Source organism: Phyllosticta capitalensis (genome assembly GCF_038381095.1).
Source record: "Phyllosticta capitalensis strain CBS 128856 chromosome Unknown BKA78scaffold_3, whole genome shotgun sequence".
In the NCBI taxonomy this organism is placed as follows: domain Eukaryota; kingdom Fungi; phylum Ascomycota; class Dothideomycetes; order Botryosphaeriales; family Phyllostictaceae; genus Phyllosticta; species Phyllosticta capitalensis.
The window spans coordinates 2,351,836-2,365,111 of record NW_027117441.1 but is presented as its reverse complement, the minus strand read 5'-3'; the positions used below and the strand labels follow the sequence as shown (position 1 = coordinate 2,365,111).

The following is a 13,276-nucleotide window of genomic DNA, read 5'->3' as shown; positions in this document are numbered from 1 at the left end:
GACATGATGGTCTGATGAGCACGTGGTAGTGGTGATTTCATGGTCCAACGGCCTAACGGCGCATCATCAGGCAAGCAAAGAAGCTTTGCCGGCTATTGTGCGTAGCTTCGGCGAAAAACAAGGCAACCACTTACGGCAGCACCTCCGAAAAGCCGCATGTGAAAGTGCGAGTGCTAGACCGCCTTGGGGAAGCCCCTTGCACAGCCAATTGGTGCGCCACCAAATCGCAACCTTATTATTGGCAGCCTCACCTACGCCAGATTTCCCGCGCCTCGATATCGTCGAGATCACGACTCCCTTAGACTTCAGACTGCCTGCCTAGCTTTCTAGAGCACTCCGCGCGGTCCTGTGTCTGGCTCTCGCACCGCTTCAACACCTGCGTCCGCCAAACGAGTCCAATCCATCACCCAGATAGCGAACGTCACACCACCGACGCCCACCAACACCGCCAGACGCCCCGCCAGCCATGCCACTCATTCTCGACGGTTCGCCCTCGCCGTCTGAATCTTCGACACCCACCGGCAACGGCACTCGCAAATTTCGCGACTCCCAAGAGGAGCGCCGCGTCCTCCACCACGATGCCGACGTCGTCATTGTCGGCGCAGGCGTTTTCGGCAGCGCCGCTGCCGTCGCCTTTGCACGCCAGGGTCGCAGTGTAATCCTGCTCGAAAAGAGCCTCAAGATGCCGGATCGGATTGTTGGAGAGTTGCTACAACCGGGCGGTGTGCAGGCGTTGCGCGATCTGGGGCTCGAGGATTGTCTGGATGAAATCGACGCGATTCCTTGCTACGGGTATGAGGTCATATATTACAACGACCCTGCGCATATTCCGTACCCGCAAAACGTCGTGGTCGACGACAATGGAAAGGAGCTCGACGAGAAGGCGAAAAAGCCCGAAGGGCGGGGGTTCCACCACGGCCGCTTCATCCAGCGGTTACGGGAGGCGGCCATGAAGGAGCCAAACGTATTGGTCGTGGAAACAGAGGCCAAAGACGTGATTCGCAACGGGTGGACAGGGCAGGTGCTCGGTGTGGAGTGTTCGACAAAGGGTGCAAAAGACTATGTAGGTCAACACTTCCCCTGCAGCTGAAAATAGCATTTAGACGTGCTGCTAACCTTAAAGTTTCCAGTACTTCGGACACATCACCCTTGTAGCCGACGGATATGCATCCAAGTTCCGCAAGCAACACCATCCGCATACCCCGCAGGTGCGCTCCAAGTTTTTTGCGCTTGAGCTCATCGATGCGGAACTTCCCAGTCCCTATCACGGTCACGTCGTCCTATCAGACGGGCCCCCGGTACTTCTGTACCAGATTGGGACTCACGAGACTCGCGCTCTCATTGACGTGCCCGAAGGACTGCCCTCTGCATCTCCAAAGAACGGTGGTGTCAAGAATCACCTCCAGAATGTCGTCCTCCCTGCCCTGCCCCAGTGCGTGCAGCCCAGCTTTGAGCGTGCATTGCAAGCAGGCAAGCTGCGGAGCATGCCCAACTCCTTCCTGCCGCCAGCAACGAACCGCGTACCAGGCCTGGTCATCGCGGGCGACGCATTGAACATGCGGCACCCGTTGACCGGAGGCGGCATGACGGTTGCCTTCAACGACGTGGTGCTACTGGCCGAACTGCTCAGTCCAGAAAAAGTTCCGCAGCTCTCCGACACCAAGGCGGTCCTCTCGCAGATGAAGTCGTTCCACTGGCGGCGCAAGAACTGGGCCGCCGTCATCAACATCCTCGCGCTGGCCCTCTATGCCCTATTCGCCGCAGACGGTAGGCCGAATATCCCTTTTCCGAAATTCCCGAGCACTAATTGATATCTCACAGACCCTGCCCTCAAAGCCCTCCAGCTTGGCTGCTTCCGCTACTTCCTCCTCGGCGGCTCCTGCGTCTCGGGCCCCGTCGGCCTCCTTGCCGGCATCATCCGCCAGCCGCTCGTCCTCTTCTACCACTTCTTCAGCGTCGCCCTCTACGCCATATGGCTGCGCGTCGCGGCCGCGCCGCTGCTTCTCAAGCCGTGGGCCCTCATCAGCTCCGCCGGCGTCTTCTGGAAGGCCTGCGTCGTCATCTTCCCGTACATTTGGAGCGAGGTGCAGCCCTGAGGTGGCTCCGCTGCATCAAGTACGGGGAATTGGCACCTCGCAGCCAACGGGCCCCTTGCGAAAACGGGGGAATTCCCCCTTGGGCCTGCCCTGCTCTTGGGGCCTCTGGACCACCCGGTCCCCCCAACATCCCCCGAGGCTGAGCCTGGTCGGCGCGGTTGGCATGGCATGGCACGACACAGTCAACCCCACAACTAGCCCACCGCGGCCCTCTTCTCCCCTCCCTTCCTCAATTTCTCTCCTCCATTCTTCTCTTCCCCCTTTTCCGCTTCTTCAACCATTCTTTCCAAGCACAGCGTGGTTCCAGCATGTCATTGCGTCGTCTGCTTTTGGTTTTTGGTCCGTTGTCAATTTTTTGTAATCCGCATCCTTTTTTTTTTTTTTTTTTCGCACTCTTAGTTTTAGTTTTAGTACCTGCTTCCTAACGAACGACGGATGATCCGAATGAATGCAAGAGAACGGAAGAGAAGGCGCGCACGCACGCACTCGATGAGATGGATGCATTCATGGATGCATGGTGGGATGGAATTGGTATTGCATGGTTGGTTGGTCGTGGTGCATACGAGATGGCTTTTATGCCGTTCTGAAAAAGGAAAATGGTAGACGAGTATTCGATCGGTCGACTACTAGGCAATCAAGCACGCTATGAGCACGAGGTTTCATTTCGATTCTGTTGGTCACAATTGAGGTCTCGGCATAGGGACGCATTGGAAGATGGAGCATAGCGGGGAGGGCAGTGAGGACTGTGGATACGAGAGATAGTACTGGCCGGGGACGCACGCATCTTTTGCCGTGGTCATCGTCGTTGTAATGTAATCCAATTCCTGTTTTTCCGTCGTCTAGAAATGTCCTTTTCGTCCCATTGCAGCAGTGTCTACTACACCCCCTTCTATCTGTGCTATTCTAATCCTGTTTGCGCACAACCACATCCCCTAGCACCAGCCACCTCTCTGTCTTTTCATTTTTTAGCTGGAACTTGTGCATGGACTGCAAGTAGTGCGGATTGATGAAAGCGCTTCATGTTCGGGCCCTCGACCAACCAGCTCGGCGTCTGGGCCCTCTCCAACGCCGACTTGACGTGCATGACCGCACCGCTCCACTCGACGTGAGTTCCAGAAACGCCGGGGACTCCACGCTCGTGCCATTCGCGCAGCACGGCGGCGACGCGAATCACGGCCCAGACGAGCGTCGTGATTTTCGACTGCGAGCCCCAGCCGAGCACGCCGTCGCGCTTGTTGTTGGCCAGCGAGATGATGGAGTCGATGCCGGCCATGGCCCATTTGGAGAGAGCCTCTGCGAGGGAAGTGATGGCGGCGTCGGCCGGTTTGTCGTCCACGCCGTTTGGTATGGGCAGAGCGGTCAAGAACTTGGACCATTCCGTGATCTCGCGGACAGGGTCGATGTAGAGATTCTGCCTCTCCGTCGCAAATAGCGCGGTATCCTCCTTTGCGGCGAGGTCGAGTAGCTCTGAAACGGGCGTGTTGAGCATTTCGGGGAGCGGTGGGGCGTGGAAGAGTTGCGGTGGTGGGGCCGGTGTGATGTGTGGTGTCAAGGATAGGGGAGAAGAAGACGCTGATGGTGGTGTGGGCGATGCGGCCGTGAGGAGGCGCGAGACCGCAAATTTGGCGGCAACGGAAAGGGCAGACGGGGGCGCCGAACTGCCATCAGTTGCAGCCCGAGGTGAGGACGCGACCAACTTGACCGTGTGCGCTAAGAGTCTGGGTGCAGCCGCAAGTGGAACCATGATTGAGGATGTGCATTCAGGTTCTAGGTCCGAAGAATTCAAGATGCACGCGACGATAGCGGCAGCCTTGTCGCGAATCTCGTCGTCGTCGTCATTGAGCGCCGTAAAAATCGTTTGAATCAGTGAAAGGAGAGCCAGGGCACGAGCATGCGCCTGCTCTGGAGAAAGGCTCTCAGGCTTCCACCAGATGGAGCAAAGAGAGGAGAGAGCACAGACTGCAGCGTATCGGGTCGGGAAGGGCTGCTTGAGTGTCAGTATTGTCTGCTCTGGGTCCCTTCAAAACTAGAATTCTTACCATGTTCTCGTCCAAGTTGCAGGCGACTGTGTTGTTGAAGAGCACAAACTCCGTCGCACGAACCCCCCAATCCTTCCCGTCCTTGATCCTTAGGTCCAACACCTCCCCACGGAGACGGAGCATTCCTTCTTGTAGAGACGGAGACCCAAAGCCCCTACCGTGCGGTTCGCGCAAATTGAGCATGACATCTCCCTGCATTGCCGGAGCAATCCGCAGTCCGTTGCCTACCAACTCCGCAACAGCATGGCGAACAGCGGAGTGGATCTCCACGTCATCAATTCCGTGCGTCGATAAGCTCAAAGAAACACCAATCAACTTGACAAAGTTGACCTTGTTTGTGGCCTTGCGAATGGAATCCGACCACTCGCGGGTCAGCTCTTCCACACAGAAGCGAAAGGTATCCGGATCGTCTTGAGGCAATCTTGTGAGAAACTGTAAAATCTCTCCGGGCGGAAGGAAATTTTCATCCCAAGGTATGTCAAGCAGAAGGCTATAGGCGGAAGAACGTCGCCTAAGCGAGTCATCCAGGTGATGTTTGTAAAGTTCTGCGTCATTTGTCGCCAGCCCGGAGATAGCGTTTTGAGAGATGACCTCGTGTGATGGGTATTCTGCTTCCGTCAGTTTCGCCAGTGTTGCTTGATTGGACCGCGACATACCTCTCCAAACTCTTCGCCAACCCAGTTTCACTGCTATTTCAAGATCCATGAAGACAGACTTCGTGAATGGGCAGTTGTTGTAGACATCTGAAACCCCATGCAAGTGCGCGCTGTTCTGTATTAATGCAAATTCGAGGAGCTGCATCTCATCTACAAAATTAGCGTTTCTCAGGAGATGGATGCTGCCGTTCTTACCGACGAGGTCTGACACGCTATAAGTCTGTACAATGTACTTGATGTGCTCTAAGAGCAGATATTTTGCTGTGAGAAGCCTGCCGTGCAGTGCATTTTGCCCTTGCATAGGCATCTCGAGAAGCCAGAGATACCATTCGACTCTCTCCTCGACATCCAGCAGCGACACAATAGTTCGAGCAGCCATATCTCGGACATGCCAGTGAGAGCTTGCGGTCAGCTTGAAAACAAGCGCCTGGATTTCCGCCTTCCTCTCTGGAGGTGGTTCCGCTCGTTGGAGGATTTGCAACGCCGGAAAGACTCCTTCAAGAGCTGTGCTGGACAAATCGTTTCCATTACTGTTGTTCCGCAAACTGGGGTTGAGCAGCGATGTGATGATGTCAAGAAGATTCGGATACTTCTTATAAGAGAGGCGAGATAATTTGAGGTGGTCTGTTTCTTTCCAGTTCTGGGTGGTGCCGCTCCCGAGCAAGCGGTCGATAAGGGCGCGGAACAGCATCAAGCCACAATTGCGTATCGCCCAACTAGATCCGTGTTAGTTGAGTAAATGCAGAAGGTCAGAGTACCTACACGTTGGATTCAAGTCTGCTCGCAGCAAGAGATAGCGCTTCGCCCATGTGAGGCTCCGAGGCTTTCGACAGCGTGGTATTGGTGAAGACATCTTTCAGGCTGTTCAAAGCGTGGACTTGGGGAAGATGGCTGCCATCAATGTTTGCATTCTCTGTCGGTTCTTTCGCCGCTTCGGTCTTGAGGTCTCGCATCACTCGATCGAAGAGTGGGCCTTCCGGAGCAGCGCTCAAAATGCCAGTAATCAGGGATGGTAGGCCAGCAGAACGACGTGTGATCATCGATCCTTTGTCTCGAATACAGCGCAGAGTCTCTTCGTACCATTTCTCCAGCAGCCCCTGAATTTCAGGGTCTTTGGAGCGGCTGCAACGCGCACAGAAGACGGCGAACGTTTGAGCAACAGTCGAAAAAGCGCCACGATGCCTCAACTCTGCTAGTTGGGTGAAGCAGAGCTTGCCCAAACTTTCGAAGTCGCCCCGACTTAGAATGACGTCAAAATGTGCTTTGTCGACAATGGCACGTAAAAGGGTGCTGTAGGCGATTTAGCTAGAGTAGTGATTTGGGGTATGAGCAAACCTACTTAGCCTCCTTGAGGGCTCTCCAAGAATAACTCAGAATATCTTTGGTGTTCAAGTCTGGCTCTTCTTCCATGTCCTCCGGTACGTAGCCTTCGGGTGCATCGACACATAGGGTGCTTCTAACACAATCCCAAATCTCATGGAGGCTAGAAAGCACGTGGTCGTGCAGTCCTTTCCAGATTTGCAGCTCTTCGGCATCCAGAGCAACCATGGAAGGATAAAAGTTTGGTTGTTTGACAATGTACCTAGTCGCGTCAGTCTCTCATGATCAAAAAGGTCTCTTTTCCTACCTCATTGCCGAAAGTGTGCCATGCATAGGATATTCATTGACTGCGGTTGACATGTCCGTCCTTGCTGCAGCAATGGTCTGGTCCAGTCGAGATATCAAGTGTTCGATGATACCGCGCTGACTTTGCATCCACTCAGGAAGCCCATGATTATTCTCCATGGGTTCTTTTCGTCTTTCGAATAAGAGGTCATACACACGGGCAACACCATCCGCGTGGTCAGCTCTTCCACTTTGGAGCATCATCTTCTCGCCGTTGAGTAGGAATTGTGCACATCCATGGACCACTTGTGATTTGATCGATGCTCCAAGCTTGAGTATGGATGCTGAAGCATGTCTGACGTCGTCAAAGGGGTCCATGGTGAGATCGAACAGCTGCCGAATGACATTCTGATCGAGGACCTCTACGTAAAACGGCCACTTGACCTGGCCTTGAGCTGATTTCGATAACGCAGTCGCCGGTACCGAAGGCTCAAGCCCGGATTTCATGACATCTGAGAGCGAATTGAGAGCGGAGATGTGCCTTTGATAGGAGGCTGTGGGAATCAGTTCCGAGCTCAGAAATTTCAAATACCATTGAACAAAGTCAATATGCCCTCTCAGCAACTCAAAGTTGGGAATACTTTGGTCCTCCACGAGACTTTGCGCAGTCTTCCCGATTTCAAGTATCATGAGCCGGTTCAACTGGTGAGTAGACGCCCTCAATCGATTCAGGAGGGCACGGGTCAGACTTGTCGTCCTACTGCGGAAATGTGCGTCGGTATCGGCATGGAAATGAGGCAAATTGTCTTTCAGCATTTCGAATGTACCTAATTGCAGGACCCGTGTCACTTTCGGAGAAGTGACCAATAGAGCCAGTGCTGATAATCTTGTCTGCGGGCGCTCGTGGGTGAGGAGTCGTCCGATGAACTTGTCTGGTACAAGGATCCAGCGTCGTCCTTTTTCGTCGGGATCGGATATCACAACCTTGTCGTGGAATTTACCACCTACAGCAGTAAGCATCTTTTGTGTGGACAATGGGGCTTTCTACTCACTTTGTATTTCGACAATATCCAAGTCCAAGCCAACCTGCAGCGAAGTAAAAAGAGTCGACATCTCAATGTCGCTCACTGTGGGTCTGGTATTCCATGAGTGAAGATGGTCATCGATGCGCATGTCCCGCAAGAAATACAGGTAGTCATCAAGAGAAGACTTGAATAGTCCCTCAAAGACGTGGCTTCTGAAATTGTCAAGGGCACCCGGCCTTTTCGACAGGCACTCCCGAACAGGCTTTACCCACACAGGACATCCTTTGTTTGCCTTGGTCCTGAGGTATCCACTCTCTTGCTGCTTCCCATAATCAAGGAGGACACAAATCGTGTTGCCCGCAGTTTGAGCAGTATCCTGTTGCGCAACCCAAATCATGAGTCCGGAGAGGAATGACACGCCCATGTTGGGCTCGCGTATGTAGCCTGAGTAGCGCAAATCGGCAAGCGTGATCAATTCGTCAACATGGAAGACTTCTTTTTGGACAATGTAGGAAATTGCCTGGAGCGACTGCTTTGCCTTGGAATTATCGGCCCCGTGGAATAGGATTCCAAAGAGTGTTTTGGTCACGCTATGGATGACCATGTTGTCTCGATAATAACGCTCCTCGCGTCCGGGAAACAGGGAGCAGAAAGCGACCAAGACTTGTCTCATTGATTTCGGCTTTGAATAGTCGAATACATCGAGGTAAAGGTCGAACAGTTTGTTCAACATGGAGACATCGGCGAGGACTTTGATCCTCTCATCGTCGTGGGTCTTGGCTCTTTCCAGGATCGAACATAGGGGATTGCATGCCGCCGCTCTGTGCGAGGGTTGTATGTGAGGTAGACGCGCAGTTTCAAGTAGTGCTTCCACCAATGCCGAAAGTTGACTTTGCAAAGTCAGCATTTTTCTGTTGCTGCTGAGGCTGTGCCACGGACTGGGCATATCCTCTTACTTGGCATTTTCGTCGGTGACTGCGTCTGCGGCCGGAATGTGTTGATTCAGTTCACGGCTCAGCTTCCGTAGGTAGTCCAACGGCAGTGGATATTGAAGGGATTCCATTTTGGGTAATTGATTGCGAAATAAACGGCCAGAAGGCCGAATGCTCACGACGCACGCGTCGCTCAGGTCGTTTCTCGTATCTTTGGTATGAGCATGCAGTTGAAGAGGATTCTGAGAGGAAAAGGAATGGTCGAAGAGGCCTTGGTCAAAGACCGACCAAAAGTGCAAGTCCGACCTGCTCGTCGGAAATTTTGGAATCACGGGATCTGGCATCGGGGCGGGATCCCTGCAAGAGCGGCGGCGGGCTTGGCAGAAATAATTTTGGCCGGGCGCCGCTCTGTCTGCAGTCTGCTCTCGACCTCATCGCCAGCCCGCAAAGAGCCTTCGTCGATATCGTCACCTCTGCGCCCATCCAACACTACGCCTCCCTCTCCTCCTCCCGCGCCGCCATTCCTGCTCCACCATCTCTACGCACCCTCGCCGGCCTCGAGCAGTAGCCAGTGATTTCCCAGCTGATCTCTAACCCGCTGCACGCCTTTCATCACCACCACTTCTGCTACCATGGCCATCTGGGATGCTTTTACCGGCCCAAAGGCCCATTCCTCAACCTCGACCAGCGCCCCCGACTCGCAATCCTCTCAATCAGCCTACGCCGCCCCTGCAGCTCCCGAAGTGTCGTCATTCCTCTCGACGCCCGGCGCCTTCGACCCATCGGCGCTGCATCCGCTCGCAGGGCTGAACGAAGACACGCTCGACTACCTGACAATTGAAGAGGGTGCTCTGACCGATCTCCCGGGAGCGCGGCATGGAGCCCTGCCTTCGCGTGGATGGTCCGATGACTTGTGTTATGGAACTGGCACAACGTACCTGACGGCGCTGACGCTGGGAGGCGCGTGGGGTATGGCAGAGGGCCTGAGCAAGACGACTCCCCAAATGGCGCCGCGCCTCAAGCTGAACGCCGTGCTCAACGCCGTCACGCGGCGCGGACCATTTTTGGGCAACAGCGCCGGCACCGTCGCCATGGTATACAACATCTTCAACTCGACCATTGGTCACTTCCGCGGCAAGCATGATACCTCCAACAGCATTTTGGCAGGCGCTCTGAGCGGCGCTCTTTTCAAGAGCACGAGGGGATTGAAGCCCATGGCTATTTCGAGTGCAATTGTGGCCGGTGTGGCGGGTACTTGGGCTGTGAGTTGAACCCAAGGGCTACCAAGCCTTTTCGCCGGTTCGAGTATAGCTAACGCATCCCAGATGGTCCGCAAGACCTTTTTCTAAGCATCATGCCCAACGCAGAGGTCTTGATTCTTCTACATAATAGCGCTTCTCATTCCCGTCCCGCGACCAATCACATGGATTCCTGCGCCGAACTGCGCCGCCGCGCCGTCTCCGCCGTTTCCAACACAACCCCTACATAGAAGAGGTCACGACGAATCCAACTACATCCACGACTTTTCAAGACTCCATCATCTCTTGCACCCCCTCTCTCTACCTCGTTCAATCGAAATTCTGCCACCTGTTCTTATATCAAATGTTGCCTGCTGCTGGTCTCCTTTTTGGTTTTGGCGATTCCAAAGCTTTTCAGCATTGCCATCGGAGTCTTATGTGTGGGCGTGGTCTGGCGTGTTGTGATTTTGAGGGCTCAACACAATCAACTCTCCTCTCCATCTCTCTTTCTCGCCCTCTTTTCTCTCTCTCGCCGTTTCACGCGCGCAAAGACGTCGGTCGTTGATGAGGAGGATGGAGCCAATTTCTGGCAGGAGCAGACGCATTCGGATGGTGTCGCAAATGACGGATGGGCGCGATGCGATGACGTCAAGAAAGAGGGCGCGAGACCCAATTGTAAAAACTTACCTTTCAATCTTTTCTGTCCGTCACCTCTGGGATGTGTTTTTCTTCGTGTACGAAGCCACTAGGAGCCACTTGGGGAGAGGCATCAGCTCATCTTTTTGGCCTTCTCAAATACAGTCTGCTCTGGGCGGACGGACGTGGAATCTGCACCATTGTCGGACTGATCATTCTCCATTGGCGATCAATCTCAATCTAGATATAGACTCTGAATCACACGCACTTGCTTTATGTTTTCATCTTTCCTCCTGTCACGAATCTTGTCGGAGCGTAGTCATGGCAAGACGCATGCGCAATCGACGTTTCCGTTTACCTGCTTCACAGGTAGGTTGACTTTTGCAAGTTTTGAACCAGGAGTCTTATCATCTCCCTCCCCCCTAAACAAATCAACCACTCATCCATCCATTCTCGTCAATTATCGATTGAGTACCTTGTTTGTTGTGTGTGGTTCGAATTCGACTAAAACGCCAAAACCATATGCAATGCATGCAACCACGCGCGCGCGCCAACCACCAACCATCAAGAGCGTGTCTGTCGGTCGGTCCTTTGCCCAAAACAGCAAAAGAGAAAAAGGAGGAAACAAGGGGGGAACGGGAAGATGGGGAGAAAAAAAAAGGCAGCAGCGCAACGCGACGTCTCCCTCAGCACCCTTGCCCTTGCCCACGACTTCTCGGATGCCGAGGGCTGCGGGATTCCGCCCCATTGCATTGCGTTTGATCTGCTCTCTGCTTGGGCTCTCTGCTCCTACAGTGTGTCTGACTCTCCTCCTTACGCATGCTGGAGTTCGATGAGGCCTTTTATGTCCCATTTTCGGTTTTCGATGTACAATACTTACTGAGAGAGGAGGGGCCGTGCCGTGTATGCTGCGCCAGATGCATGCGAGTCCTGCCCTGCTTCGCTTGAGGCGGAAAGGGGAGCAATTCATTGGTGGATGAGGCGAAAACGGGGGGTGGAGGCGTCGGCGGAGCAGGGCGTGTCAGGCCTTGTCAAGGGGAGAGGTGGTCAAAAGCGGACTTGAGGTGGCAGAGAGGGGCGATGAGACGCTGGATGTGAAGCGCAGGCTAAAGCCTCACGAAAGCTGAGGGGAAAGAAATGTTAGCAAATGCTTCTCCACCACTTGCTTCCACTTCAAACTCGCTGCAGCAAGCAGGACAGCTCGGAGAAAGCACTTACTCGCATCAATCTGCTTGACCCTCGGCAGCGCCAACCGCACCTTGTTGCGATACAACGCCGGCTGGCGCGTCTGCAGCGGATTGCCCTCAAAGTAGACCGTCTCCAGATTCTCCTTGTCGGCAAGCTCCCTCTCGACCTCGGCAAAGTCGGAGAGCTGGCAGTACGAGGCCCAAAACTCCTCGAGGTTGGTCAGCGCCTCCAGGTCGGAGAGGTGCTCGATGGGGTTGCCCGTGATGTCGATGACGCGCAGGTTGGTGTTGGATTGCAGGCCCGAGGTCGAGGTGAGCGCGTTGTGCGAGATGTGCAGTTCTTCGAGGTTGGGGAGCGACGAAAGGCCCGTTATTGATGTGAGGCGGTTGGATTGGATGGAGAGGATTTTGAGGTTTTGCAGCGTGTCGAGGCCCTGTTTGGTGGTCAGCCAGCTCCACCAGCATGTCATCCTTGCGCAGACGAATGTACCTTGATCTCCGTGATTTTATTCTTTCCCAACCACAGCTCCTCCAGGCCCGTCAGCGTCTCAAGATTCTCGATTGTACGGATCCTATTGGCGCCCAGCTCGAGGTTGCGCAGCAGCGTCAGGCCCTCGAGATTCTCAATGGTGCCAATCTTGTTCTGCACAAAGTACAGGTCGCGCAGCTTCTTCATGTGGTTGACGCGCTTGATGTGCTTGATCTTGTTGAACGACAGGTCCAGGTTGACCAGCTCGGTGAATTGCTCCAGCCCGCGAATGTGCGCAATCAGGTTGTCGTAGAGGTCCAGCTCCGTCAGCGTCGCGCCGAGCTCTTGCGGAAAGTCGATGTCGGAGATTTGGTTTTGGCGCAGCGAGAGTTGTTCCAGCTTCTTGAAGCGTTCGAGGTGGAGCGCCGGGATCGATGTGATTTTGCAGTGGATGAGGTCGATTTGCTGGTCGGTCGTGTTAGCTACCGTCTCGATGCTCAATCAGGGCAGCGTCCTTACATCCGTATCCTCCTCGTAGTCCTCCAACAAATCTGCAAACCAATCACTGTCAGCCTCGCTCTCCAGATTCTTGGTCGTATTCTCCCGGGCAAAACGCACCTTCGTCCGCGTCAATCACGTCCACTGGAGGCGCATCTTCGTCCGAGTACTCGGGGTCGGACAACGCCTCGGGGTTGGTGATGATGGGCTTCTTCTCCAGTCTCAGCTTCCCATCCCAGCCACTCTTGCTGCTGCGCGCGGGCGACGGATTCTTTTCTTGCTGTGCGGCGGCGTCGTCCATGGAGATGGTTGTCGCGTGAAGCTGAGCGCCGAGAGAACTGCTTGCGTCGTGGGTCTGCGTGGCGGTAGCTGGATCAGCGTCGGCGGAATCTTGAGTGGTTGACGACGCGGGGGCGGGGTCCGTGTGATTGAGGGTCTGCGCGCCGGCGCTCGGATCCTGGCGGTGCTCGTTGGTCATGGTGGGTCGAAGTTGTGGTGTTGTGGACGTGCGGCAAAGGGCGTTGCAGACATGTGAAGTACCTAAGACCAAGTCGCGTGGCTAAATTCGTTCTGCCTGTCGCGTAGGGCTGGCTGGCGTGCTTGGTTGTTTGCCTGGGACGCGCTGCCGTGGTATGACGTCTCGTTCACCGGTTCAGGTCGCCGCCGCCGCATCACGAGCCCAGCGACGTCAGTCTTCATGCCTCGGGCAATTGACCGCTCATGCGTCCTTCTCGTCTCTCTTCCTTCAGGTCACTGCATGGTCATGAATCCAATCCTTCTCCCGGTAATTTGTAATTCATTCTTTTGCAGCTACCAACAACACGATGGCCACCTAGCAGCCAGTCCACCCTTCAACTTTCCATTACCTTTTTTTTTTTGCCGCAGAAGAGTTCCT

At 54.5% G+C, this 13,276-nt stretch overlaps 4 protein-coding genes across 4 annotated transcripts; 2 read left to right on the top strand and 2 right to left on the bottom strand.

Moving 5' to 3' along the window:
• The first annotated feature begins 29 nt into the window (after positions 1 to 29).
• On the top strand, positions 30 to 2,471 carry BKA78DRAFT_309808 (squalene epoxidase-domain-containing protein). The gene is made up of 3 exons (XM_066888064.1): positions 30 to 1,063; positions 1,131 to 1,767; positions 1,822 to 2,471. Exons 1-3 carry the CDS (start codon positions 467 to 469, stop codon positions 2,094 to 2,096), a joined length of 1,509 nt encoding a protein of 502 aa, XP_066746892.1. The 5' UTR covers positions 30 to 466; the 3' UTR covers positions 2,097 to 2,471.
• Positions 2,472 to 3,054: 583 nt separating this feature from the next.
• On the bottom strand, positions 3,055 to 8,484 carry BKA78DRAFT_351280 (putative death-receptor fusion protein-domain-containing protein; the record flags this gene model as incomplete). The annotated part of the gene is made up of 9 exons (XM_066891136.1): positions 3,055 to 4,080; positions 4,136 to 4,743; positions 4,792 to 4,941; positions 4,987 to 5,507; positions 5,554 to 6,081; positions 6,131 to 6,373; positions 6,419 to 7,400; positions 7,449 to 8,311; positions 8,378 to 8,484. 9 exons carry the CDS (start codon positions 8,482 to 8,484, stop codon positions 3,055 to 3,057), a joined length of 5,028 nt encoding a protein of 1,675 aa, XP_066746891.1.
• Positions 8,485 to 8,985: 501 nt separating this feature from the next.
• Positions 8,986 to 9,702, top strand: BKA78DRAFT_351279 (Tim17/Tim22/Tim23/Pmp24 family-domain-containing protein; the record flags this gene model as incomplete). Its single annotated transcript, XM_066891135.1, has 2 exons — positions 8,986 to 9,615; positions 9,679 to 9,702. The coding sequence occupies 2 exons, from the start codon at positions 8,986 to 8,988 to the stop codon at positions 9,700 to 9,702; spliced, it is 654 nt and encodes a 217-aa protein (XP_066746890.1).
• Positions 9,703 to 11,333: 1,631 nt separating this feature from the next.
• Positions 11,334 to 12,859, bottom strand: BKA78DRAFT_351278 (uncharacterized protein; the record flags this gene model as incomplete). Its single annotated transcript, XM_066891134.1, has 5 exons — positions 11,334 to 11,350; positions 11,446 to 11,848; positions 11,905 to 12,348; positions 12,403 to 12,434; positions 12,502 to 12,859. The coding sequence occupies 5 exons, from the start codon at positions 12,857 to 12,859 to the stop codon at positions 11,334 to 11,336; spliced, it is 1,254 nt and encodes a 417-aa protein (XP_066746889.1).
• Between the last annotated feature and the right edge of the window lie 417 nt (positions 12,860 to 13,276).